Raw genomic sequence first — 19,830 nt, 5'->3', positions numbered from 1 at the left:
TCAAAAAGTCCACTTTGCGGTTTTGTTGGGGGGGAGAAAAGAAAACAACTAAATCAGTAAAAGCTGGATAATGTCTTCAGATTCGTGGGCGCAGGCGGTCGATATACAAGAGGCAACGACGATACCCGCACAGGTAATAAGTTGTACAAATGTTAAGTATTTCCCCGCCCCCCCTCCAATACGCGTCAACTCGTCTGATGTTAGCTGACATTGCTTCGTTAGCTGAAACTGACACCATGTCATCCGACCTAGTTTGTCCGCCTCTAGTGCTCTTTCGCTAATGCACAGCAATTCCATTTCCAATCAACCTGTTTGTGTTATTATTTTTCTGAATCAGTTTAAAACAGAAAAAAGTTTTTGTTTCGCCAGTATTTGGGCTTACGGAGTAAAGTTCGAGAGGGTGGTCCGTCTGACAGCAGAGGAGAGATGAATGGTGATTATCCCCCCTCCCACACACACACACATACACACACACACACTGCATGTTGGGTCAACTGTCGATATCGTGGGTGTTTTGACGTTCATTTGTGGTTTCTCTGCAGGAAATATTGTACCACAGAAAACAGAAACTGGAAGCAGTAAAGAGGATGGGGACAAAGGTATGTGCGTTATCAATAGTTGTTTTTTTGCGTTTTTACATTGTTGATTATATTCTATTTCATTTTAACATAAAAAACAGATTGCTTTAATTTTAGTGTAAGAGTAGGCTTAATTGTCCAAAGAAACCATCCATGCCTAAGTCCCACTCATAAAGCCAGACAAACATGTGCAAATGCATGAAGTAATGCATCTACAATTTTAACTTACTTTGATGAGGCTTTTAATGAGTTGAATGCTCTTTGAGTCTTCCTGTACAGCTCATTTGCTGTGTTGTTTTTTTTTATTTTTTAAAGTGGATCCTGCTGAACAGTCTCTGCTGAACAAACTGATTCGCCGCAATCTGGTGAGGAACCGAAATCAAGTTGAGGTTCTCCAGCGGGATCCCACGTCTCCCCTTTTCTCCGTGAAGACGTTTGAAGAGCTGAGGCTGTAAGTTGAAAACATTCAATGGCTCTTACAATATTCCTGTTAGGAGTAGGCCACTATTTAATACCCACTACCCTTTGCATTGTGTGTCTTCAACTGTCTGGCCAGATAATTTGATTACAGTCTGCTGTAGTGATTCCAGCCCAACTAAGCCCGTTATTCCAGTTGTTTTTGCTCTTTTAAACGTCCAATCCATGTCAAATAAATCTTTCGTTCTCAATGATTTAATTACTTCCCTCAACCTTGACTTTTTATTTCTTACTGAGACCTGGCTTAAACCTGGGGAGTGCCCCCCTCTAGTGGAGCTCTGCCCACCCAGCTATAATTTTCTGAATGCACCCAGGTTAACAGGTCATGGTGGGGGTATAGTAGCTGCTTTTAAGAACCATTACACTTATATTCCTTTGACTTTTGGTTCTTTTAACAGTTTTGAAATCATAACTTTTAAAATTGTGTGTGATAACACAATTTGCGGTGTAATCAATTATCACCCCCCCAATTCATCTACAGGTTTTCACAATGAATTCTCTGAGGAATTATCCTCTCTTGTTCTGAAATTTGATAGGGCCATTATAGTTGCTGATTTTAACATTCATATTGATGATCCTTTTAACTAATTTGTTATAGAGTTGTTTAAACATTTCTAAAGCGCAATATAAATGTAATCCATAATGATTATTTATTATCTTTTAACCTTGTGCAGCATGTCACTGGCCCCACACATAACCATGGGCACACACTTGATTTAGTTTTCACCCTGAACATGTCTCTTAACTAAGACTGATTTTGTCTGCGTCCGAGTAGCATAGCGGTCTATTCCACTGCCTACCAACAATGGGGATCGCCGGGTCGAATCCCTGTGTTACCTCCGGATTGGTCGGGCATCCCTACAAACACAATTGGCCATGTCTGCGGGTGGGAAGCCGGATGTGGGTGTGTCCTGGTTGCTGCACTAGCACCTCCTCTGATCGGTCGGGGTCCTGTTCGGGGGGGAGGGGGAACTGGGGGGATTAGCGTGATCCTCCGATGCGCCACGTCCCCCTGGTGAAACTCCTCACTGTCAGGTGAAATAACAGCTGGCAATTGCACATGTATCGGAAGAGATGTGGTAGTCTGCAGCCCTCCCCAGATTTGAGAGCTGCTTACTTCTCTCACTTGGTTGATAGGAATAAACATAACTCTTAGTTTCTGTTTAGTACTATCAATCAGCTTGTGAATCCATGTCTTCCTACCATTTTTGCCTCTTCTGCTAATGACTGAAAATTTCTTGTCTTTCTTTGTTGACAAGATCGATGGTCTAAGGTCCAATTCCCCCCCCCCCCCCCGGCCCTTTCAGCTGTCTTATTTTAATGTAGGAATTTGCTCCCATTTCTCTGCAGTTCCTTGTAAATGCTGTAGCCTTTCTGCGTCCTTCCTCCAGTCCCTGTGATATAGTGCCGACAACTTTTTAAAAATCCATCCTCCCTGGCTTAGGTCCCAGCCTGCTCTCTATCATCAACTGCTCACTCACATCCAGGTCCATACCTGACTATTTTTAGATTTCCTGTGTTCAGCCTCTCCTCAAAAAAACAAAAAAAAACAAAAAACAAACCCTCTCTTGATCTGGCAAGGGTATGGAATTAAAGACCGATTTCCAAACTTTCTTTTTATCCAAAATCCTTTAAAACATTGTTGCAGGCCAAATCCTGCAGCTGACTGAGGGTCATAACATTTTTGATAAATTTCAATCCGGCTTTCATCACAAGTATAGTACTGAGACTGCATTACTAAGAGTGTCCAATGATGTTTTTTGATACCATCGATAATGCCATCTGACTTGATAGGTTGGAGAACTGGGTGGACATTTCTGGTACAGCGTTAAATTGGTTTTGCTCTTATCTGACTAATAGATATTTTAATGTTTGTGTTAACAATCATGTATCTCGTCAGCTCCCCTACTGTGTGCAGTCCCTCTGGTCTGTGCTTGGGCCAATCCTCTTCTATTTATACATGCTTCCTCTGGGTCATTTGTTTAGTCATTTTCAAGACATCTCATACCATGGTTATGCTGATGATACTCAGATCTATTTCTCTGCCAAACCCAGTAACCTGAATCAACTGTCCTCCCTCCATGATTGCTTAGCTGCCACCAAAGACTGGATGTCCCTTAATTTCCTCCATTTAAACCCTGAAAAAACTGAAGTTCCCTTAATTGATCATGAGAACTTTGCCACTGCAGTTGTTCAGTTTATTAGTCCACTTCATTCAGACATCAAACTTATCACTAAAAATCTTGGTATCATCTTTGACCAGAATGTCTTTTGATCACCAAGTTACTAAGCTTGTCCAATCCTGTTTTCTTCAGATAAGAAATATTGCAAAAATCAGAAATATTTTGTCTTTTAAGACTATCGAAATATTAATTCACACTTTCATTTTCGCCCATCTAGATTACTGTAACTCCCTCTACTCTTGCCTCAACCAAACTACTTTAAATTGTCTACAGTTGGGGGCATCTGGGGTAGTATGGTGGTCTATTCTGTTGCCTACCAACATGGAGATTGCCGGTTCGAATCCCCATGTTACCTCCGGTTTGGTCGGGCATCCCTACAGACACAATTGGCCATGTCTGCAGATGGGAAGCTGGATGTGGGTATGTGTCCTGGTCGCTGCACTAGTGCCTTCTCTGGTTGGTCAGGGCACCTGTTCAGGGGAGGGGGAATTGGGGAGAATAGCGTGAACCTCCCACGTGCTATGTCACCCTGGTGAAACTCCTCACTGTCAGGTGAAAAGAAGTGGCTGGCGACTCCACATGTATCAGAGGAGGCATGTGGTGGTCTGCAGCCCTCCCCATTTAAAAAAAAATGTCTACAGTTGATTCAGAATGTAACTTCTAGACTACTAACTAGAACTAGCCGTAGGTCCCATATTACCCCTATTCTTGCATCCCTTCATTAGCTTCCCATAAAATTCAGAATAATCTATAAGATCTTATTGATTACATTTAAAGCCCTGTGTGATCTTGACCCAGTTACTTTTCTGATCTTCTCATTCCTCATTCCACTTCCCGACCACTCCAATCCTCAAATCTCTGTCTTTTATCCATAACCCACTCCAACTGCAAAACAAAAGGTCACCGTGCCTTTGCAGTTTTAGCCCCAAGCCTCTGGAATAATCTTTCCCAATCCATTAGATTTGCTGAATCTTTGGACTGTTTTAAGCGGCTTCCAAAAACCCATCTTTTTAGGCAAGCCTTTTTATAGATCCCCATCCCTGCTTTCTGTTTTGGTTCATTTTTAGCTTGGTCTGTTACCCCCTGTGCTATGTTTTATAGTCATTAATTTATTTCATGTATTTACCCGTATTTTTGTGGATTGAGTGTAAAGCAATTTGTAACTGTGTTTTTAAAAGTGCTATATAAATAAAACTTTACTTACTTATGCTTAATTGTGCACATGCGGCAGTTGTCTAGATACACATTGACTAGAGGTACAATCAATGCAAAAAGGTGTTTGTTTGATTGTCTCATGGTCTGCTTTGCATAGCAGGCTACATAGCATGTATGCTCCTGCTAATTTTTGCTTACGGTTTTTACACCAATGCTCTTTTGACTTGGTTTAACAGAAAACCTCAACTGCTTAAGGGTGTGTACACCATGGGCTTCAACAGACCCTCTAGAATCCAAGAGAGTGCTTTGCCTATGATGCTGGCAGAACCGTAAGTGCCCAACTTTTACTTCTGAATTACTTGGAATTTGGGTTTTTTATGGTTTTGTATTGTTTTTAGCCCAAACCTTGAAAAACCTGAATGAAGGAAAGCTCATCTCTAATAATCTTTCCAGTGAAAATGCAGTTGATCCCCGATCAGAACTCTATTCAGTGTTAGGATCTTGTGTTCATGAGTATCCATGAAACTCATGAAAGGCAATTTCTGAATTTCCTCTGTTGTATAATTACTTACCTTTCTCATCTTGAATAGACCAATAGCGCTGTTAGTAACAGGTAAAGGTAGGGCTGGGCAATATAGTTCTGCAGGTGGTTCTGCAGAGGTGACCACAGATGACATGAGGAAGACCCTCTCCAGAGTCAACCCACACAAAGCTGCAGGTCCAAACAGAATCCCAGGCCGAGCCATCAGAGACTGTGCTGAGCAGCTGGCAGATGTCCTTGCTGACATCTTCAACATCTCGCTGTCCCAGGCAGTCATACCCACGTGTTTCAGGTCTACCACCATCATACCAGTGCCAAAGGAGTCCCCTGTGTCCTGCCACAATGACTATCGCCCCATTGCACTGACTCCCATCAACATAAAGTGCTTTGAGAGGCTGGTCATGAAGCACATCAGATCCAGCCTCCCCTCCACTCTGGACCCTCTCCTGATTGCATGCCATGGTAACCACTCAACAGAAGATGCTAGTGTTATCACGATACCAAAATTATGACTTCGATACGATACCTGCCATAAATACCTCGATACTCGATACTGAACCGATACCACGGTAAAATTCTAAAATATCTGGAAAAGAGTGTTCATCTCTACCCAGGAGACTCAAGAAGCCTAGCCTCCAAGAACAACAGCCAGTCACTAACGGCTCCAACGACTCTCATGACCACTGAACAGTGAAGTCGAAAGTAACACCCCCAACGACCGTCGCTGCTAAACAAATGCAAATCAATAGCTCCAATGGCGACGGGCGCGGCTGGACATCGGAGCACAGGAGAGCCACGCATATCAATAGCTCCGATAACGACGGGCGCGGCCAAACATCGGTACACAAAAGAGCCACACATATCTATGGCTCTGTTAGCGATGGGCGTTTGTAAACATCTGATCACAAAGAGCCACGCATATCAATAGCTCTGACAACGACTCCTAGAGGATAAATACTGAGTCTCATCACCAGCCAGTCAGACTAGCTTGGTCTAGTCAGAAAGGCACGAACTGAGGAAGCCTCTTGGATGAGAGGCGAAACGTCTTCACGGATATATACCAAGTCCAGCTGCACTTGATTCAACTCCTTTGGATAACCATGACCTGGATGAATGATAAGATTCACAGACATCTGGAAAAGAGATGAATAATGGTCCAGCTCGGTCTCACTATGGTTTAACTGTCACCAGCTTGTTCCTGTCCTACTTTTTGAGCAAATTACATTAATAAATTAATTCTCCAGAGCATGTATGAGCATAATCTCTTCTGTTTGTTAACATATTTGCTTTTGCTTAACAAGCCACTTTTCTGTAAAATTTAAACTTTTGAACAGTGAACACATTAATGACTGACTGACACATACAATTAAAAGACTATTTTCTCCTCTTTATTTAAAAAAAACCAAAAAATGCCACTACATGGTACATGCCATTACACTATGGTGGACAAACGTCAGTCAGACTATTAGTCATTTGCAGTACCATTCTCAGTCCGTTTTTGCTGATTGTCAATAAATAAATTACCTTTAAATAGCCAAATTAGGCTAGATCAAGGTCAGTGTTAAAATTACAAGCAAATTACTATGCTTTTCAGTGGGCCATCTGATGGAGCCTACCCTAGGTCAAGCCTGCTGAGTTAATGGAATGTCGTTCATGGCTAACAAACTAATTTGGACTCAATACATTCTGGTTGTAGGCTATGGGTTCTACTGAGTGCATTTCAGGTAGCCTATTGTAGCATTCCCAGCCGAACTTTATTCACACGATGCACTCAATGATGATAACTGATGGGCTATGGTGCGGTATTTCTACCATTTATTTACACGAACCACCACAGACACCGTAAGAGCTGAAAGCAAAATAAAACATACAATCATACACTCATACATGCGACCACGTTTCCACCATCGCTAGCTACCATAACAACGTGCATAGCACTGCTAGCATTAGCTCATTTAGCTAACTTCTAAATCCGGTTACACAGTACATAAAAATAACACCTCATAACGAACTCAAATTACACAGTCACTCTACACACATACCTGTTCGCCTTCCAGCTAGATGCTAAATAAAAAATGATAAACAATATTCTTCACGAACAGTCCTTGGCTTTCTCGTGGCATGCGAACATCCGCCATTTCAACTTTCCTTCTCGTTTCTGCCATCAACTTGCGCACGCACAGTAACATACAGAGGAGACCATATCAATGTTGTTCACAATAAAAGGTACACTACCGTTCAAAAGTTTGGGATCACCCAAACAATTTTGTGTTTTCCGTCACCGGTGTGTACTACTCCCTTCAGAGGACAGCACAAACAGGCTCTAACAGGTACTATTTAATGAAGATGCCAGTTGGGGACCTGTGAGGCGTCTGTTTCTCAAACTAGAGACTCTAATGTACTTATCTTCTTGCTCAGTTGTGCAACGCGGCCTCCCACTTCTTTTTCTACTCTGGTTAGAGCCTGTTTGTGCTGTCCTCTGAAGGGAGTAGTACACACCGGTGTAGGAAATCTTCAATTTCTTAGCAATTTCTCACATGGAATAGCCTTCATTTCTAAGAACAAGAATAGACTGTCGAGTTTCAGATGAAAGTTCTCTTTTTCTGGCCATTTTGAGCGTTTAATTGACCCCACAAATGTGATGCTCCAGAAACTCAATCTGCTCAAAGAAGTGCCCATCCAACCAATCCAACTTGTGGGAGCTGCTTCTGGAAGCGTGGGGTGCAATTTCTCCAGATTACCTCAACAAATTAACAGCTAGAATGCCAAAGGTCTGCAATGCTGTAATTGCTGCAAATGGAGGATTCTTTGACGAAAGCAAAGTTTGATGTAAAAAAAATCTTATTTCAAATACAAATCATTATTTCTAACCTTGTCAATGTCTTGACTCTATTTTCTATTCATTTCACAACATATGGTGGTGAATAAGTGTGACTTTTCATGGAAAACACAAAATTGTTTGGGTGATCCCAAACTTTTGAACGGTAGTGTATGTAAAAAATAAAAGTGCAATTCACTATAAAATCAAATCTGGTACATGGCACTCTATAACAAATTCAATAGCATATAAGTCTAATAAACAAAGCACCATATAATAATCTCAATCACTTGTCTTAATAATATCAAATATAATATAAAGTAATATGGGTCATTTACACCTATCTTATATCTAAGAAATAATTATTGACAAAAAGACAGGCTACATGCCATGATAAATATTACCAGAACTGATTGAATATTAAATAGATCGTTTGCAAGTTATGCTAAAGTCAACATTACTAGCGTGAACATTGCCCTTCCATAAGCTAACTACAGTATGATCACTGTCGCTATGCCTTGTCAAAATTCAGTGTTAAAAAAAAGGTTGCCTGTCATAGAACACACCACACTCGTTTCACTTATATAGCCTATAGTTAGTGGATAAGATTGGGGCTGATCATGTAATGGTGTTTCCAATCACATTCACTAACCTGTCAGTCTTTGAATTCTTTGTAAAGGCCGGGATGTCTGTCAGCGAGGTGCTTTGCCATGTTGGACGTGTTGCCTCCCTTTGTCTGAACGCCTTTGTAACATGTCTTACAGACGGGTCTCAGTGTGTCTGTGGGCTTGCCCTCACTATCTGCGAAGTATCCGAAATAACTCCAGACTTCACTTCGCCCGTCTTTTTTGTCCACAAGCTGAGGACTGTCGGCAGGCGCTTCCGAACCTGTCGCCATCTCTCGTTCCCTCTCTCACTCAAAGTGACCTCAGCCCGCCTGCTGCTGCTTCGCTGCGTGTGAGTGAAACAGTTAGGCACACCCACTAGCCTCTGGCGCAAGGAGCATGACTGAGAGTTGGAGCAGCTCGCTGCACAGACACACAATGTTATTTTAATAAAAGTATTGATACTAAAAACCAAGCGTATCGCATCTTTTTTTGCGTGAGGGTATCGTGATACTTTTCTAGTACCAGTACACCGTGCAACACTAGAAGATGCCATATCTTCTGCTCTTCATCCAGTCCTGTCCCACCTGGAGAGAAAGAACGGCTATGTGAGGATGTTGTTCATTGACTTCAGCTCAGCTTTTAACACAATCATACCACAACACCTGATTGAAAAGCTGAGCCAGCTGGGCCCTTGTTCACTCTGCTGACTCACGACTGCACAGCATCATCCACCTCCAACCTCATTATAAAGTTTGCTGATGATACCACAGTGGTAGGTCTCATCAGCAACAATGATGAATCATCATACAGAGCGGAGATGGATCAACTAGCGGTGAGGTGCAAAAACAACAACCTCTCCCTAAATATAGGAAAAACTAAGGAGGTCATTATTGACTTTAAAAAGACCAGCGCCCACCATACCCCTCTGACCATCAATGGAATGGACGTGGAGAGAGTCAGCGGTGTTAAGTTCCTGGGAGTTCACATCAGAGGACCTCTCTTGGTCTTCACATGTCACTGTGCTCTCCAAGAAGGCCCAGCAGCGTCTTCACTTCCTGCAGCATTTGAAGAAAGCGAGTTTCCCCCAACCCATCCTCATCACATTCTACAGAGGCACCATAGAGAGCATTCTGACAAGCTGTATCACTGTCTGGCATGGGAACTGCAAGGCCTTCGACCACAAATCCCTACAGCGGATAGTGAAGACAGCTGGAGAGATCATAGGAACTGCTCTCCCATCCATCCAGGCAATCTATGACGCATGGTGCACCCGGAAGGCTCTTAGCATCGTGAAGGACCCCACCCACCCTTCTCACATTCCACTTCACCCTCCTACCCTCTGGCAGTAGGTACTGGAGCATCTGTGTTGCCTCCACCAGACTATGCAACAGTTTCATTCCTCAAGCTGTGAGGTTTCTCAACAGCCTGAACAGTTAGACCTCCCATAAAATGACTTTTTGATCTTCTTACTCACTGTCTGTGTCAGGTGTGCTTGTAATGTAATTCTTGTTTTTAATGCAGTTTTTGTTTTTAATATTTATTGTTTGTTATTTGTTTTCATGTGACACTGAGGTCCTTGTGAAACATAATTTAGTTCCCTTGTATGTATGAGACATGCATATAAGGCAATGACAAATAAAAGCAGTCTAAGCAGTCTATATCAATATTGATATTGTGATATAAGACTAGATATCGTCCAGGATTTTGGATATTGTAATATGGTACAAGTGTTGTCTTTTCTTGGTTTAAAAGACTGCATTACAGTAAAGGGGTGAAATTTTCTGAACTTGTTAGACTGTCGTAGCTGTTCTATTTGCTTCTACCTGCTTGGTCATCATATCCACATTAGTAAATGAAATTATGAAAGCACCAGTAGTAATCCCTACAATATCACCATAATATTGATATCAAGGTATGGATCAAAGATATTGTGATATTTGATTTTGTTCATATCACCCAGCCCTAGGTAAAGGTGAAGGTTGGCTTATAATGGCATTAACCTTGTTACTGAGGAGCTACATTGACATTACATCAGGCGGCTTGGTGTAAACAGCCATTTACTGGATGTTACAAATTCACAGTTGTGTGTTGCTTTGTGTCAGATTGATCTGTGATGAATGGTTGAAACTTTTTTGAAAAATGATTTGTTTTGAGGTTGAGAATGGAAATCTCCCAGGTGATCGAACTGTGGTATAATTATTGGGTATGCAAATAAGAGTCATATTCATTCTTCCAATTCAGCCATACACTGCCGCATAGTGGTTTGAAAGTAGTTTGAGCTTGTTTTGAAATAAAAAGTGAGCCATCAAAATTCATTAAAATAGTGCTTTTAAAAACATTGTTTAATAAACATATTACATTTGCATATTTTAATTCACCTGCAATGTGTGCATCTCCCAATTCCAGACCTCAGAATCTGATTGCCCAATCCCAGTCTGGCACAGGTAAAACTGCTGCCTTTGCACTGGCCATGCTCAGTCATGTAAACCCATCTGACAGATGGACTCAGGTAATTAAGTGCAGAATCAATCAGTGTTAACTTTTTTCAACAAGTAAACCCTAAAACCCTGATCACATATGTTAATCTTTGTTTGCTGTTTTCTCTCTTTCAGTGCCTTTGCATTTCACCCACATATGAGCTTGCTCTGCAGATTGGCCAAGTCATTAAGCAGATGGGAAAATTTTACTCAGAAGTAAAAGTGGCATATGCCATTCGGGGTAATAAAGGTAAGAGCATTGTGACCATGTGCTGATCACTATCGATAAACCATCAATATAATTGATTACACTTGATCACAATTTACTTTTCAATATTTGAGGTAGGTGGATTCATCATTTGTCAGTACTTTGTACTACATTGTTGACTTTCTGTCTTTTTTGGTTAGTGGAACGGGGAACAAAGATACAGGAGCATATTGTCATTGGAACACCAGGCACAGCCCTGGACTGGTGCTCCAAGTTCAAGTTCATTGACCCCAAAAAGATCAAAGTCTTTGTGCTGGACGAGGCTGATGTCATGATAGCGACGCAGGGTCATCAGGATCAGAGCATTCGTATCCAGAGGCAAGCTCCCTGCAAGGAAACTTAAAGAATACTTGTTCACACAGTAATGTGGAAGTTTTAACAGACCTGCACTTATTTCTCATTAAGAGCAACAATGTCTGATCTGCCAATAGCTAAGTTACTTCTCTTCTCCGTTTTTATTCTTTGCTTCACTTTTCTTACATCCGTGCAGATTGCTGCCAAAGGACTGTCAGATGCTTCTATTGTCTGCCACCTTTGAGGACTCTGTATGGAGATTTGCAGAGAAAATTATTCCTGACCCAAATATCATCAAGCTGAAGCGTGAAGAGGAAACTCTTGACACCATCAAGCAATTCTATGTGGTTTGCAAGGAGAAGGAGGACAAGTTCACAGCACTTTGTAACATATATGGTAGTCTTACCATTGCACAGGCGATGATCTTCTGCCATGTAAGTCAGCTGTCTTGACACATCCCAAGTACATGGCTTCAGAATTCTGTTTTCCATATTTATACACATCTTGCTTTTGAGTTATGGCACAATGAAAGAAAACAATTTTGTTTTTGCTGTTACGTTTTTGGTTGATTTTTGTATTATTTTTTTTTGGTCGTTTTTTCTCTCAGACTCGTAAGATGGCTGCCTGGCTAACTGGACAGCTGTCAAAAGAGGGCCACCAGGTGGCGTTGCTGAGTGGAGAAATGACTGTGGAACAGAGAGCAGATGTTATTGAACGCTTCAGAAATGGCAAGGAAAAAGTGCTTGTGACCACAAATGTGTGCTCCAGAGGTAAATCATTTAAGGATTATTTAAATAAAACTTATTTTCCCCACCATTTTTGGTGGTTATGTGATTATTTTTTAAATGTGAGTCTTAAGCATCATTCTTGATTTGTTGATTACACAGGTATTGATGTGGAGCAAGTATCCATTGTGGTCAACTTTGACCTACCTGTAGACAGAGAGGGCAAAGCTGACAATGAGACATACCTTCATCGAATTGGCCGCACAGGGCGTTTTGGCAGAAAAGGATTTGCTTTCAATATGGTTGACAGCCCAAAAAGCATGGATATCATCAACCAAGTTGAGGAACATTTCAGTATGTATTTTGATTAAGATTCATTACATTAATATTTATACTGTAGGACTAATATTTGGATCTCAACTAACCCTCTTTCTCTCACAGACAGAAAAATCTTAAAACTTGACACGGAGGATCTTGATGAGCTCGAGAGAATGATCAACTGAACATACTGCCGTAGCTTCATGTACCATCTTAACACTTGGACAACCAGGCATTTTTGACTTGAATGATTTCAGTGGTTAATTTCATTGATCACATAGGGTTTTCTGGTAATTATGACTACACAAACCTTTTATTGTGTATGTGCCAAAAATTCAAACTTTACTTAGATTTAATTTAGTGTGCTGTTTTCATTTGATTGATTTCACCAATGTCACCTAAGATCTAAATCTCCCGGAGACTTAAAATTCCTTATTATGGGGCACTAAATGTTAGTAGCAACATGTAGTGTTTTGATGCATGCTCGATAATTCAAGTAATAAAATCAAAGAAGGTTGAATCAGTTCATCTGGATACAACGTTTATTGACAATAAATGTATCCAGATGAATTGATTCAACCTTGTTTGATGTAGCAGCACATAGTTGAGGGCTGCTGTTACAAATAAAAGTTTGCTGTGTTGACCTGCCATACTAACAGTGGAAGTGAAGTATACAATAGTTCTAAAACCTAGAGGAATTGTACGATATGAGAATGTGTCTTAAGGATTTGAGTTTCCTAAAGCAACTTGAAGCATTTGAAAGTTTAAAATGCCTTTTTTTTTTAGCCTGTTGATTTGTTTGTTAACTAAAAATTAGGTTTGCAGCGCTGTTGTCATTTTTCTTAAGTGGGGAAAAAAGCAATGTGATGCTGATTCTTGGAAACAAGTTGTGTTTAGACATGTACTTATGAAACTAAAACTTGAAATTTACTTACAATTGAAATGGTTCTTTTCCATGCCACTTTTGCCTTGTCAATTCATAGGAGTTTTGCACTTTATCAAGTATTAATACCATTGCATTTGGGTGTGTTTAAAATAGTTATGAGATGCTTTAAGAAAAAACATTGCACTGAGAAGAGTTTAGTGCCTTAGTGAACTCCAAATATATTTGATTTCAAATATATGCAAAGGCTAGATAATGTAAGCTGCCTTAAGCCTTACTTTTTGTGCACTTTTCACTGTTTTTTTGTGGTGCTAAATAAAATGACCAAAATAAATCCTACTTGTTTGGTTTTGTTTGTGTCAAAAAAGCAGTTTTAGGAGATGTCAAAAAAGTATTGCTACTATTGTTGAATAGTATGCCATTGAGAACAGAGCTTCTATCCACTCTGAAATTATCTCCAGAAATTTCAGTATGTTCTTTCAAATAAAGGTGAAGTAGTTTGAAGAAAAGTGTTTATTTAAAATCCTTCCTATGTGTCACCTGCTCAGAGCATGAGATTATTTTTCATGAATCCTTCACTGAACTGCATGTCAGTTTATCACTTGGTCATGCACTTTGCACTACAACATTGCAGAAATCAAATTACTGTCATTAGCCTATAATTGCCGTCCGAGAATACATTAATATAATTTTTGACAATGAATTGTGGGCAGCACAGTGGTTAGCGTGGTCGCCTCATAGCAAGAAGGTCCTGGGTTTGAGCCCCGGGGTAGTCCAACCTTGGTGGGTCATCCTGTGTGTGGAGTTTGAATGTTCTCCCCGTGTCTGCCTGGGTTTCCTCCGGGGGCTTCAGTTTCCTCCCACAGTCCAAAGACATGTAAGTCGGGTGAATTGGCCATACTTAATTTCCCCTACCTATGAATGTGTATATATGTGTGTGCGTGTGTTTGTGGGCCCTGTGATGGCCTGGCAGCCTGTCCAGGGTGTCTCCCTGCCTGCCGCCCCAATGACTGCTGGAATAGGCTCCAGCATCCACGCGACCCTGACAGCAAGATAAGCGGTTAAGATAATGGATGGATGGATGGACAATGAATTGTAAAAAAAAAAAAAAAACATTTTTAAAAGATTGGACATGTTTGAGAACTATACCACTCAACATATAAGCAACAATTGAACAAACAATTGGTCAAATACAAGTTTGTCATGTTTCAATTCAGCAATACATTAAGCTTTGTCGCTCTGCATTCTGTATATCTAAATATATAATATTAATGCAAAGATTGATATGTAGCAGTCCATTTCCATGACGCAATGCACTATCAACTTTACACCCTATTAAAACATTCTATTTGGCATATGAAGGCATCCACCAACATTGGGAAGGTGTGTAAAAGTGCAGCAAATCAAATGCAGAAAAGAAGGATCTGACTTTAAGCCTGCTGATATAATTCCCTTTAAATATGCTTCCATACTGATTGCCAAAACCACAGCTAACCTGAATTTCCTCCCCAGACCTCAAAATTCTCATTCCATCACTTTTTAAATCAAAGGTATCTGCACCTTGAGAATATTTCAAGATTACATGAGGTTATTTGCTCGTGAGGCAAATGTTGCTAAGATAAGGCAACAAAAATACAATGTTGACCATATTAATATGTTTGTGTGTGGCAAACAGAGGAACTTTGTGTATCTGAATAAACTTTGTGTAACTGCCTGTGATATTGCATGCACTGCTAAAACAAAATATTCTCAGAATGTCCTTCAAACACATTTTCACATGTATTAACTGTGCCTTCAATAGGAGGAGAAAAAGGTTCTGTAGAATATCAATGAATCTGATGACTATATAATAATATCTCAGGAATCAGGAACAATTTATTATTTATTTATTAATCTGCATTTTTCCATATAAAAACTAAACCTTGGTCAGTTGTGACTCCTGTTCATGCATCTCCCGAGCTGTCCTCTTCAGAGATGCACACCACCGATCTATCCAAGATCCTGCACTGGGCCAAAGTTGAGTTCAAGTCTGTGAAGGTTCTGCGTGGGACATCCATGGTTTCAATAAAAGGGCTTTCATACTTTGTTTCATTTCTGGCCTCTGCACTGGCTATCACTGTGAGCAGAGTATCTGTATAAGCAAACTGTTCCTGAAACCTCCTGCCACAGGGTGCTCGGACAGCTAGGAGGATACTGCCTGTGGCACTGGGTAAGGAGTTGTCCTTTTCGGTCTCTACGGTCATCATGGGGCCTGGAGGCTTGGAGGTCACTGCGCTGTGCACATTGATGCTGTTGCTAATCTCAGGGTTGCTACAGGGCACTGCTGTGGAGAGATATGGCTCTCCATGTCTCTGCTGTTGATGAAGGATAATGCCATCAGATGGATTGTTAGATGTCATTCTTTCTATGCCACCCACAAGGCTCGTCCCTGAATCCCTTTTCATAATGGATGGAAGGACCTTATACTTGTTCAGAGAAAGCTTTGGGACAGTGGTGGCAGATTGCAGCATGTGTGTAACTTCATCCTGACTGGGCTGGTCGTTCTGGTTGATGATGGGTTGGGACCAGGAGCGGAGGTATCCCTCTGACCTGTTATATGCCGCAGGAGACTTTGGAGTGAGAGAAATATCCTGGTTGCCTGCTGTTTCATCTCTCTGTGGAGCTTGATAGACAGCAGGTCTGCTTCGCCCTTTAGAGGATTTTGGCCTTGTTAAATGCATCGATCTCCAACTGGAGCGTTTGTGGTACCTTGAGTTCAGCTGCTTACATGGGTTCGATGGTTTGTGGACAGAGACAAAAAAGAAAAAAAGACAACATCAGATATGCATCTCCTATTCTCCCCTCTGAGGAATCTATTCAACTCAATTCTGTTCTGTTCTTGTGCTAAAATAACTCACTGACGCAAGGTCATAATAGGCAGTAGATAGCGCACCACACCGTGCTCTCTACTACGTCGATCTACGTTTGACAACCCACTTGAAAGATCATAATTGCAAACACAGATACCATTTGCACACAGCGAAAGCTGAGTTCCAAAATAAAATAACATCTAGAGGTTAAGCGAGTACCTTTTTATATTATTACTTGAGAGCGTCTCTTTATCCAGTTTTTTTAAGCTTGAGCATGAAGTGTTTCTCCCCGGCGTCACTGAAGTTACCTACGCAGTCTGGTTGCCCTGACGACCATTCGTTCCCAGCGTGAAGGGAACCCCCTGGTGACGGGTCTAGGTACATGCAGCAGGCTGGCCTCAAAGCAGTGAGCTGTGGAGCTTCAAATTCTACTTCGAAGCATATTCATCAAATTCACCGTAAAATGCGTTGCCGTCGCCTCTCCTCTCCTCTCCGCGACATGCCAATAATAATACTGTGGCGAGCCGGCGTGGAAGAATAAGTCGAGAGGCAGAGGTCTCTTTTCAATGGCAGCTCCCGTGCCCCATACACCGCACGACCCCGGGGGTGCTCTTATACGTATACACCCGCCAGAATAGACCTGAACGGACCACAACGTAAAGACCCCCCCCCCCCATGTTCCAACTGGCGAGATCAATCTGGTCACGGTCCCAAGGTCAGTCAGTCAGTAACAGTCCTCTACCCAGTCCGAGTCAAACCCCCAAATAAACAAAACAATAACCAAAACATGAACACAACATTTAAACACACGCGTCCTTGCGTTCCCACAGCGCCTCCCCCGGCCGCTACAATACTACAAGCCGTTCATCCCAGTCGGGGTCCCGGGGATGCTGGAGTCTATCCCAGCAGGCGGGGAGACACCCTGGACAGGACCCCAGTCTATCACAGGGCCGACACATTCACACCTAGGGACAATTTCAATACTACAATGTATTATACAAAAACAATGTATTGTGAAAATTACATGAGGATGGAATTAAATGGGGGAGGGGGAAAAACGTTGTCATTAAAGTGCTGTCATTATAAAACGTCAATTGCGGGGCTGTTGTCATAACAGAATTAAAGTGTCAATATACAATAACGTTATATTTGCAATAGCGATTAGATTTATATTGAAGTATTCTAGTTTTCTAGTTATACTGGGTATAAATCAAAGTGTGTGCATGATGGGGGTGTACAGTTGTTCCATGGGGAAAGGGTAATTAAATGTTGTGTATCTGTAACAGAGGTAAGAATTACATGTTATAGACTTGTTGAAGTTCGGCTTACATAGTTACATATGCATCCAGTGCAGTGTGTATGTGTGCGTGGGGGGGGGTTTGCGGGTGATGTGTGCTCAGTTGCCAGGGATTGGATGTCTCAAGTGTGTTGGTCATGAGTTCAGCAATCTTATGGCCTAGAGGTGGAAGCTGTTTCTTTACCTGTTGGTACAGGATCGGATGTAGCGGCACCGTTTATCAAACAGTAGCAGAGTGCAGAGTGTAAGACTGGTGGGAGGGATGTTTGAGGGTGCTTTGGGCCTTTAGACATCTTCTGATGTAGATGGCCTTTACAGTGATCTATTCATTTCCTACGATGAGCAAACCACCCACTGTACAGCTTTGAGGTCTTGGGCAGTGCAGCGACCGAACCTGGCAGTGATGAAGCCGGTCAGGACATACTCGAGAGCTTAGTTGTATTCATTTACACAGTTGTAGATGCACGGCTTGAGTTGGATACTGTAGACTACAGCAGCCCAATTTGAAGCAAAACTTCATTTTGGAAAACCTGAAAATTAATTCAGCGTCAAGAGTTCACAACTAGTCATCAAGTCAAGATAGTTTTATTGGGGTACATGGTACACGTTTTCAAAGTGGTATCTTATCATTCATATTCACAATTTTATCTTTATACAAACTGACACATATATAGCTAGTTTTAATGATGATGAGCTTTTCAAGATTTGAGCATTATCTCACCTGCCCTACCGTTCACAAATAATTCCATGCAGAATATATCCAATGTAGATTTAGATGTAACATTTAGATGCACAAATATACAAAATTACTTTGGGTTAAAAGCTGAATCTGAGAAGACTTGAAGAGATGGATTGTTACAAATAATGTCTTTATTACATTACCATTTCCATTATATTAAAATGAACAACTTAGTAGGTAGATTCATGTTACATTGAATCAATAACATTCATTGGTCCCATCATCCCACGTCTGACTTAATTTAATGGCTGAGTGACTTCAAACATTGTTAAAAGTGCTGAAGACCCTACTATTAAAAGAAAACATGAGAGGAGCAGCTAGCTTGACAGCCTGAGAGTAGGGGCATGTTGGAGACACTGTTCAATTAACATACAACATATTGTGTTTATAAGACAGATAAAAAAATCATTATTTTTTTAGACCCTCCTTAGAGTAAACTGAACCACTTAGCAGCAGCAAATGTTAGTGCCTCTTCTTGCTCACTATGGTAACTCCAGTATATTATGCTGTGCATAAAGTTCCTCTGTAATCCGGTACACCTCAGAGATAAGAGGCAGGGCATCCCCAAGCATGGCTACGACCTGCTCTGGGGTGCCCACATTCATTACTTCAAAGAATGTAGTACGTCCAGGGAGGACACAGAATGCCATGCCTGTAGCTTTACGGATGACCCAGGGATGGTGCTGGGCCAGGGACTCGTTGTAGGCCTCTGAGCACATAACGGAGGTCTTACTGTCTTCAGTGCTAGTGCGGAGGCGCTCCAGGAACAGTTCAAGCCATCGCAATGCACGGTGGAGCCTCAGCAGAGTACGACACCCTGATTCTGGGTGGCTTCCCTTCTTGGTTAAGTCCACAAGTTCATTCTCCAGCTCATATTTTACCATAGACTGGACAGTGACATAATGAGACCCATTCTCATCATTGAGGTAGTTGACCAAGATCTGTATTTTGTTGACAGCATCCTTGGAGATGAAGCTGAAGACACTCCCCAAGCTGTTCAAAAACCTGTTATGGGAATACATGGAAAAGGAATTTAGAAATACTGATGGTGGCCTGAACTAGTAATGCTGGGTTATGTCTGATTCACCAGATCATAAAGATTGTAAACAGCAACAGACTCTGACCTCTCAGTACCAATTAACCCAGTACGGAGTAGATTCCAACTCAACTGACATAGGATTTGACAAGTGTCCATAAGACTGAGTGAGCAAGTATTTTGACCAAAATCTCCTACCTGACAAGACCACGCCATCCAGCAACATAGTGTTCAATTGAGACTTCTTTCTTTTCCGTCAGACATGACTTAAAAGTGTCAAGGACTTCTCGTAGACAAAATTTCCGGTCTTCCAATGCCACGGAATCGGCCATGGTAATAACAATCTGTACGGAAGTACTGTGGATACTGTAAAAACGGTTGATACTGTAAAAATGACAGCGAACGCGAAATGAAGAGGTGAATCGATAGAACGACTCACAGACAATACAAGGTTGGTATGGTTATGTGCATTGCTATGCAGTGCGACTCAAATGAAAGACAAATATTACGAGGAACAAATTTTCAAAATGAAAGAAAGGCCAAGCATTTCTCTTCGTTTCTTCCTGTGACCGGTCGTCCCTAGC

The 19,830-nt window shown here is 41.4% G+C and overlaps 3 protein-coding genes across 3 annotated transcripts; 1 reads left to right on the top strand and 2 right to left on the bottom strand.

Moving 5' to 3' along the window:
* Nucleotides 1-399: 399 nt before the first annotated feature.
* Nucleotides 400-12,627, top strand: ddx19a (DEAD-box helicase 19a). Its single transcript, XM_056273545.1, has 10 exons — nucleotides 400-433; nucleotides 543-599; nucleotides 894-1,029; nucleotides 10,767-10,869; nucleotides 10,973-11,087; nucleotides 11,246-11,423; nucleotides 11,596-11,833; nucleotides 12,007-12,169; nucleotides 12,287-12,478; nucleotides 12,566-12,627. The coding sequence occupies exons 1-10, from the start codon at nucleotides 427-429 to the stop codon at nucleotides 12,625-12,627; spliced, it is 1,251 nt and encodes a 416-aa protein (XP_056129520.1). The 5' UTR covers nucleotides 400-426.
* A 2,641-nt stretch (nucleotides 12,628-15,268) lies between these two features.
* ubxn10 (UBX domain protein 10) lies at nucleotides 15,269-16,045 on the bottom strand. The gene has a single exon (XM_056299008.1). It carries the CDS (start codon nucleotides 16,043-16,045, stop codon nucleotides 15,269-15,271), a length of 777 nt encoding a protein of 258 aa, XP_056154983.1.
* Nucleotides 16,046-18,046: 2,001 nt separating this feature from the next.
* Nucleotides 18,047-19,812, bottom strand: cptp (ceramide-1-phosphate transfer protein). Its single transcript, XM_056275044.1, has 2 exons — nucleotides 19,445-19,812; nucleotides 18,047-19,215 (listed from the first exon to the last, which is right to left on the bottom strand). Exons 1-2 carry the CDS (start codon nucleotides 19,576-19,578, stop codon nucleotides 18,693-18,695), a joined length of 657 nt encoding a protein of 218 aa, XP_056131019.1. The 5' UTR covers nucleotides 19,579-19,812; the 3' UTR covers nucleotides 18,047-18,692.
* Between the last annotated feature and the right edge of the window lie 18 nt (nucleotides 19,813-19,830).

Source organism: Lampris incognitus, chromosome 2 (assembly GCF_029633865.1).
Source record: "Lampris incognitus isolate fLamInc1 chromosome 2, fLamInc1.hap2, whole genome shotgun sequence".
Taxonomy (NCBI): Eukaryota; Metazoa; Chordata; class Actinopteri; order Lampriformes; family Lampridae; genus Lampris; species Lampris incognitus.
Note: the sequence above shows the minus strand (reverse complement) of the source record. Positions and strands in the feature narration are given on the sequence as shown.

Coding starts and splice junctions, on each gene's coding strand:
- cptp (XM_056275044.1), bottom strand. CDS start 19,578: ATGGCCGATTCCGTGGCATTGGAAGACCGGAAATTTTGTCTACGAGAA. Junction 19,216..19,444: donor GGATGGCGTGGTCTTGTCAG/GTAGGAGATTTT, acceptor TTCCCATAACAG/GTTTTTGAACAGCTTGGGGA.
- ubxn10 (XM_056299008.1), bottom strand. CDS start 16,045: ATGCATTTAACAAGGCCAAAATCCTCTAAAGGGCGAAGCAGACCTGCT.
- ddx19a (XM_056273545.1), top strand. Junction 11,834..12,006: donor AGGCGATGATCTTCTGCCAT/GTAAGTCAGCTG, acceptor TTTTTCTCTCAG/ACTCGTAAGATGGCTGCCTG. Junction 12,170..12,286: donor CACAAATGTGTGCTCCAGAG/GTAAATCATTTA, acceptor TTGATTACACAG/GTATTGATGTGGAGCAAGTA.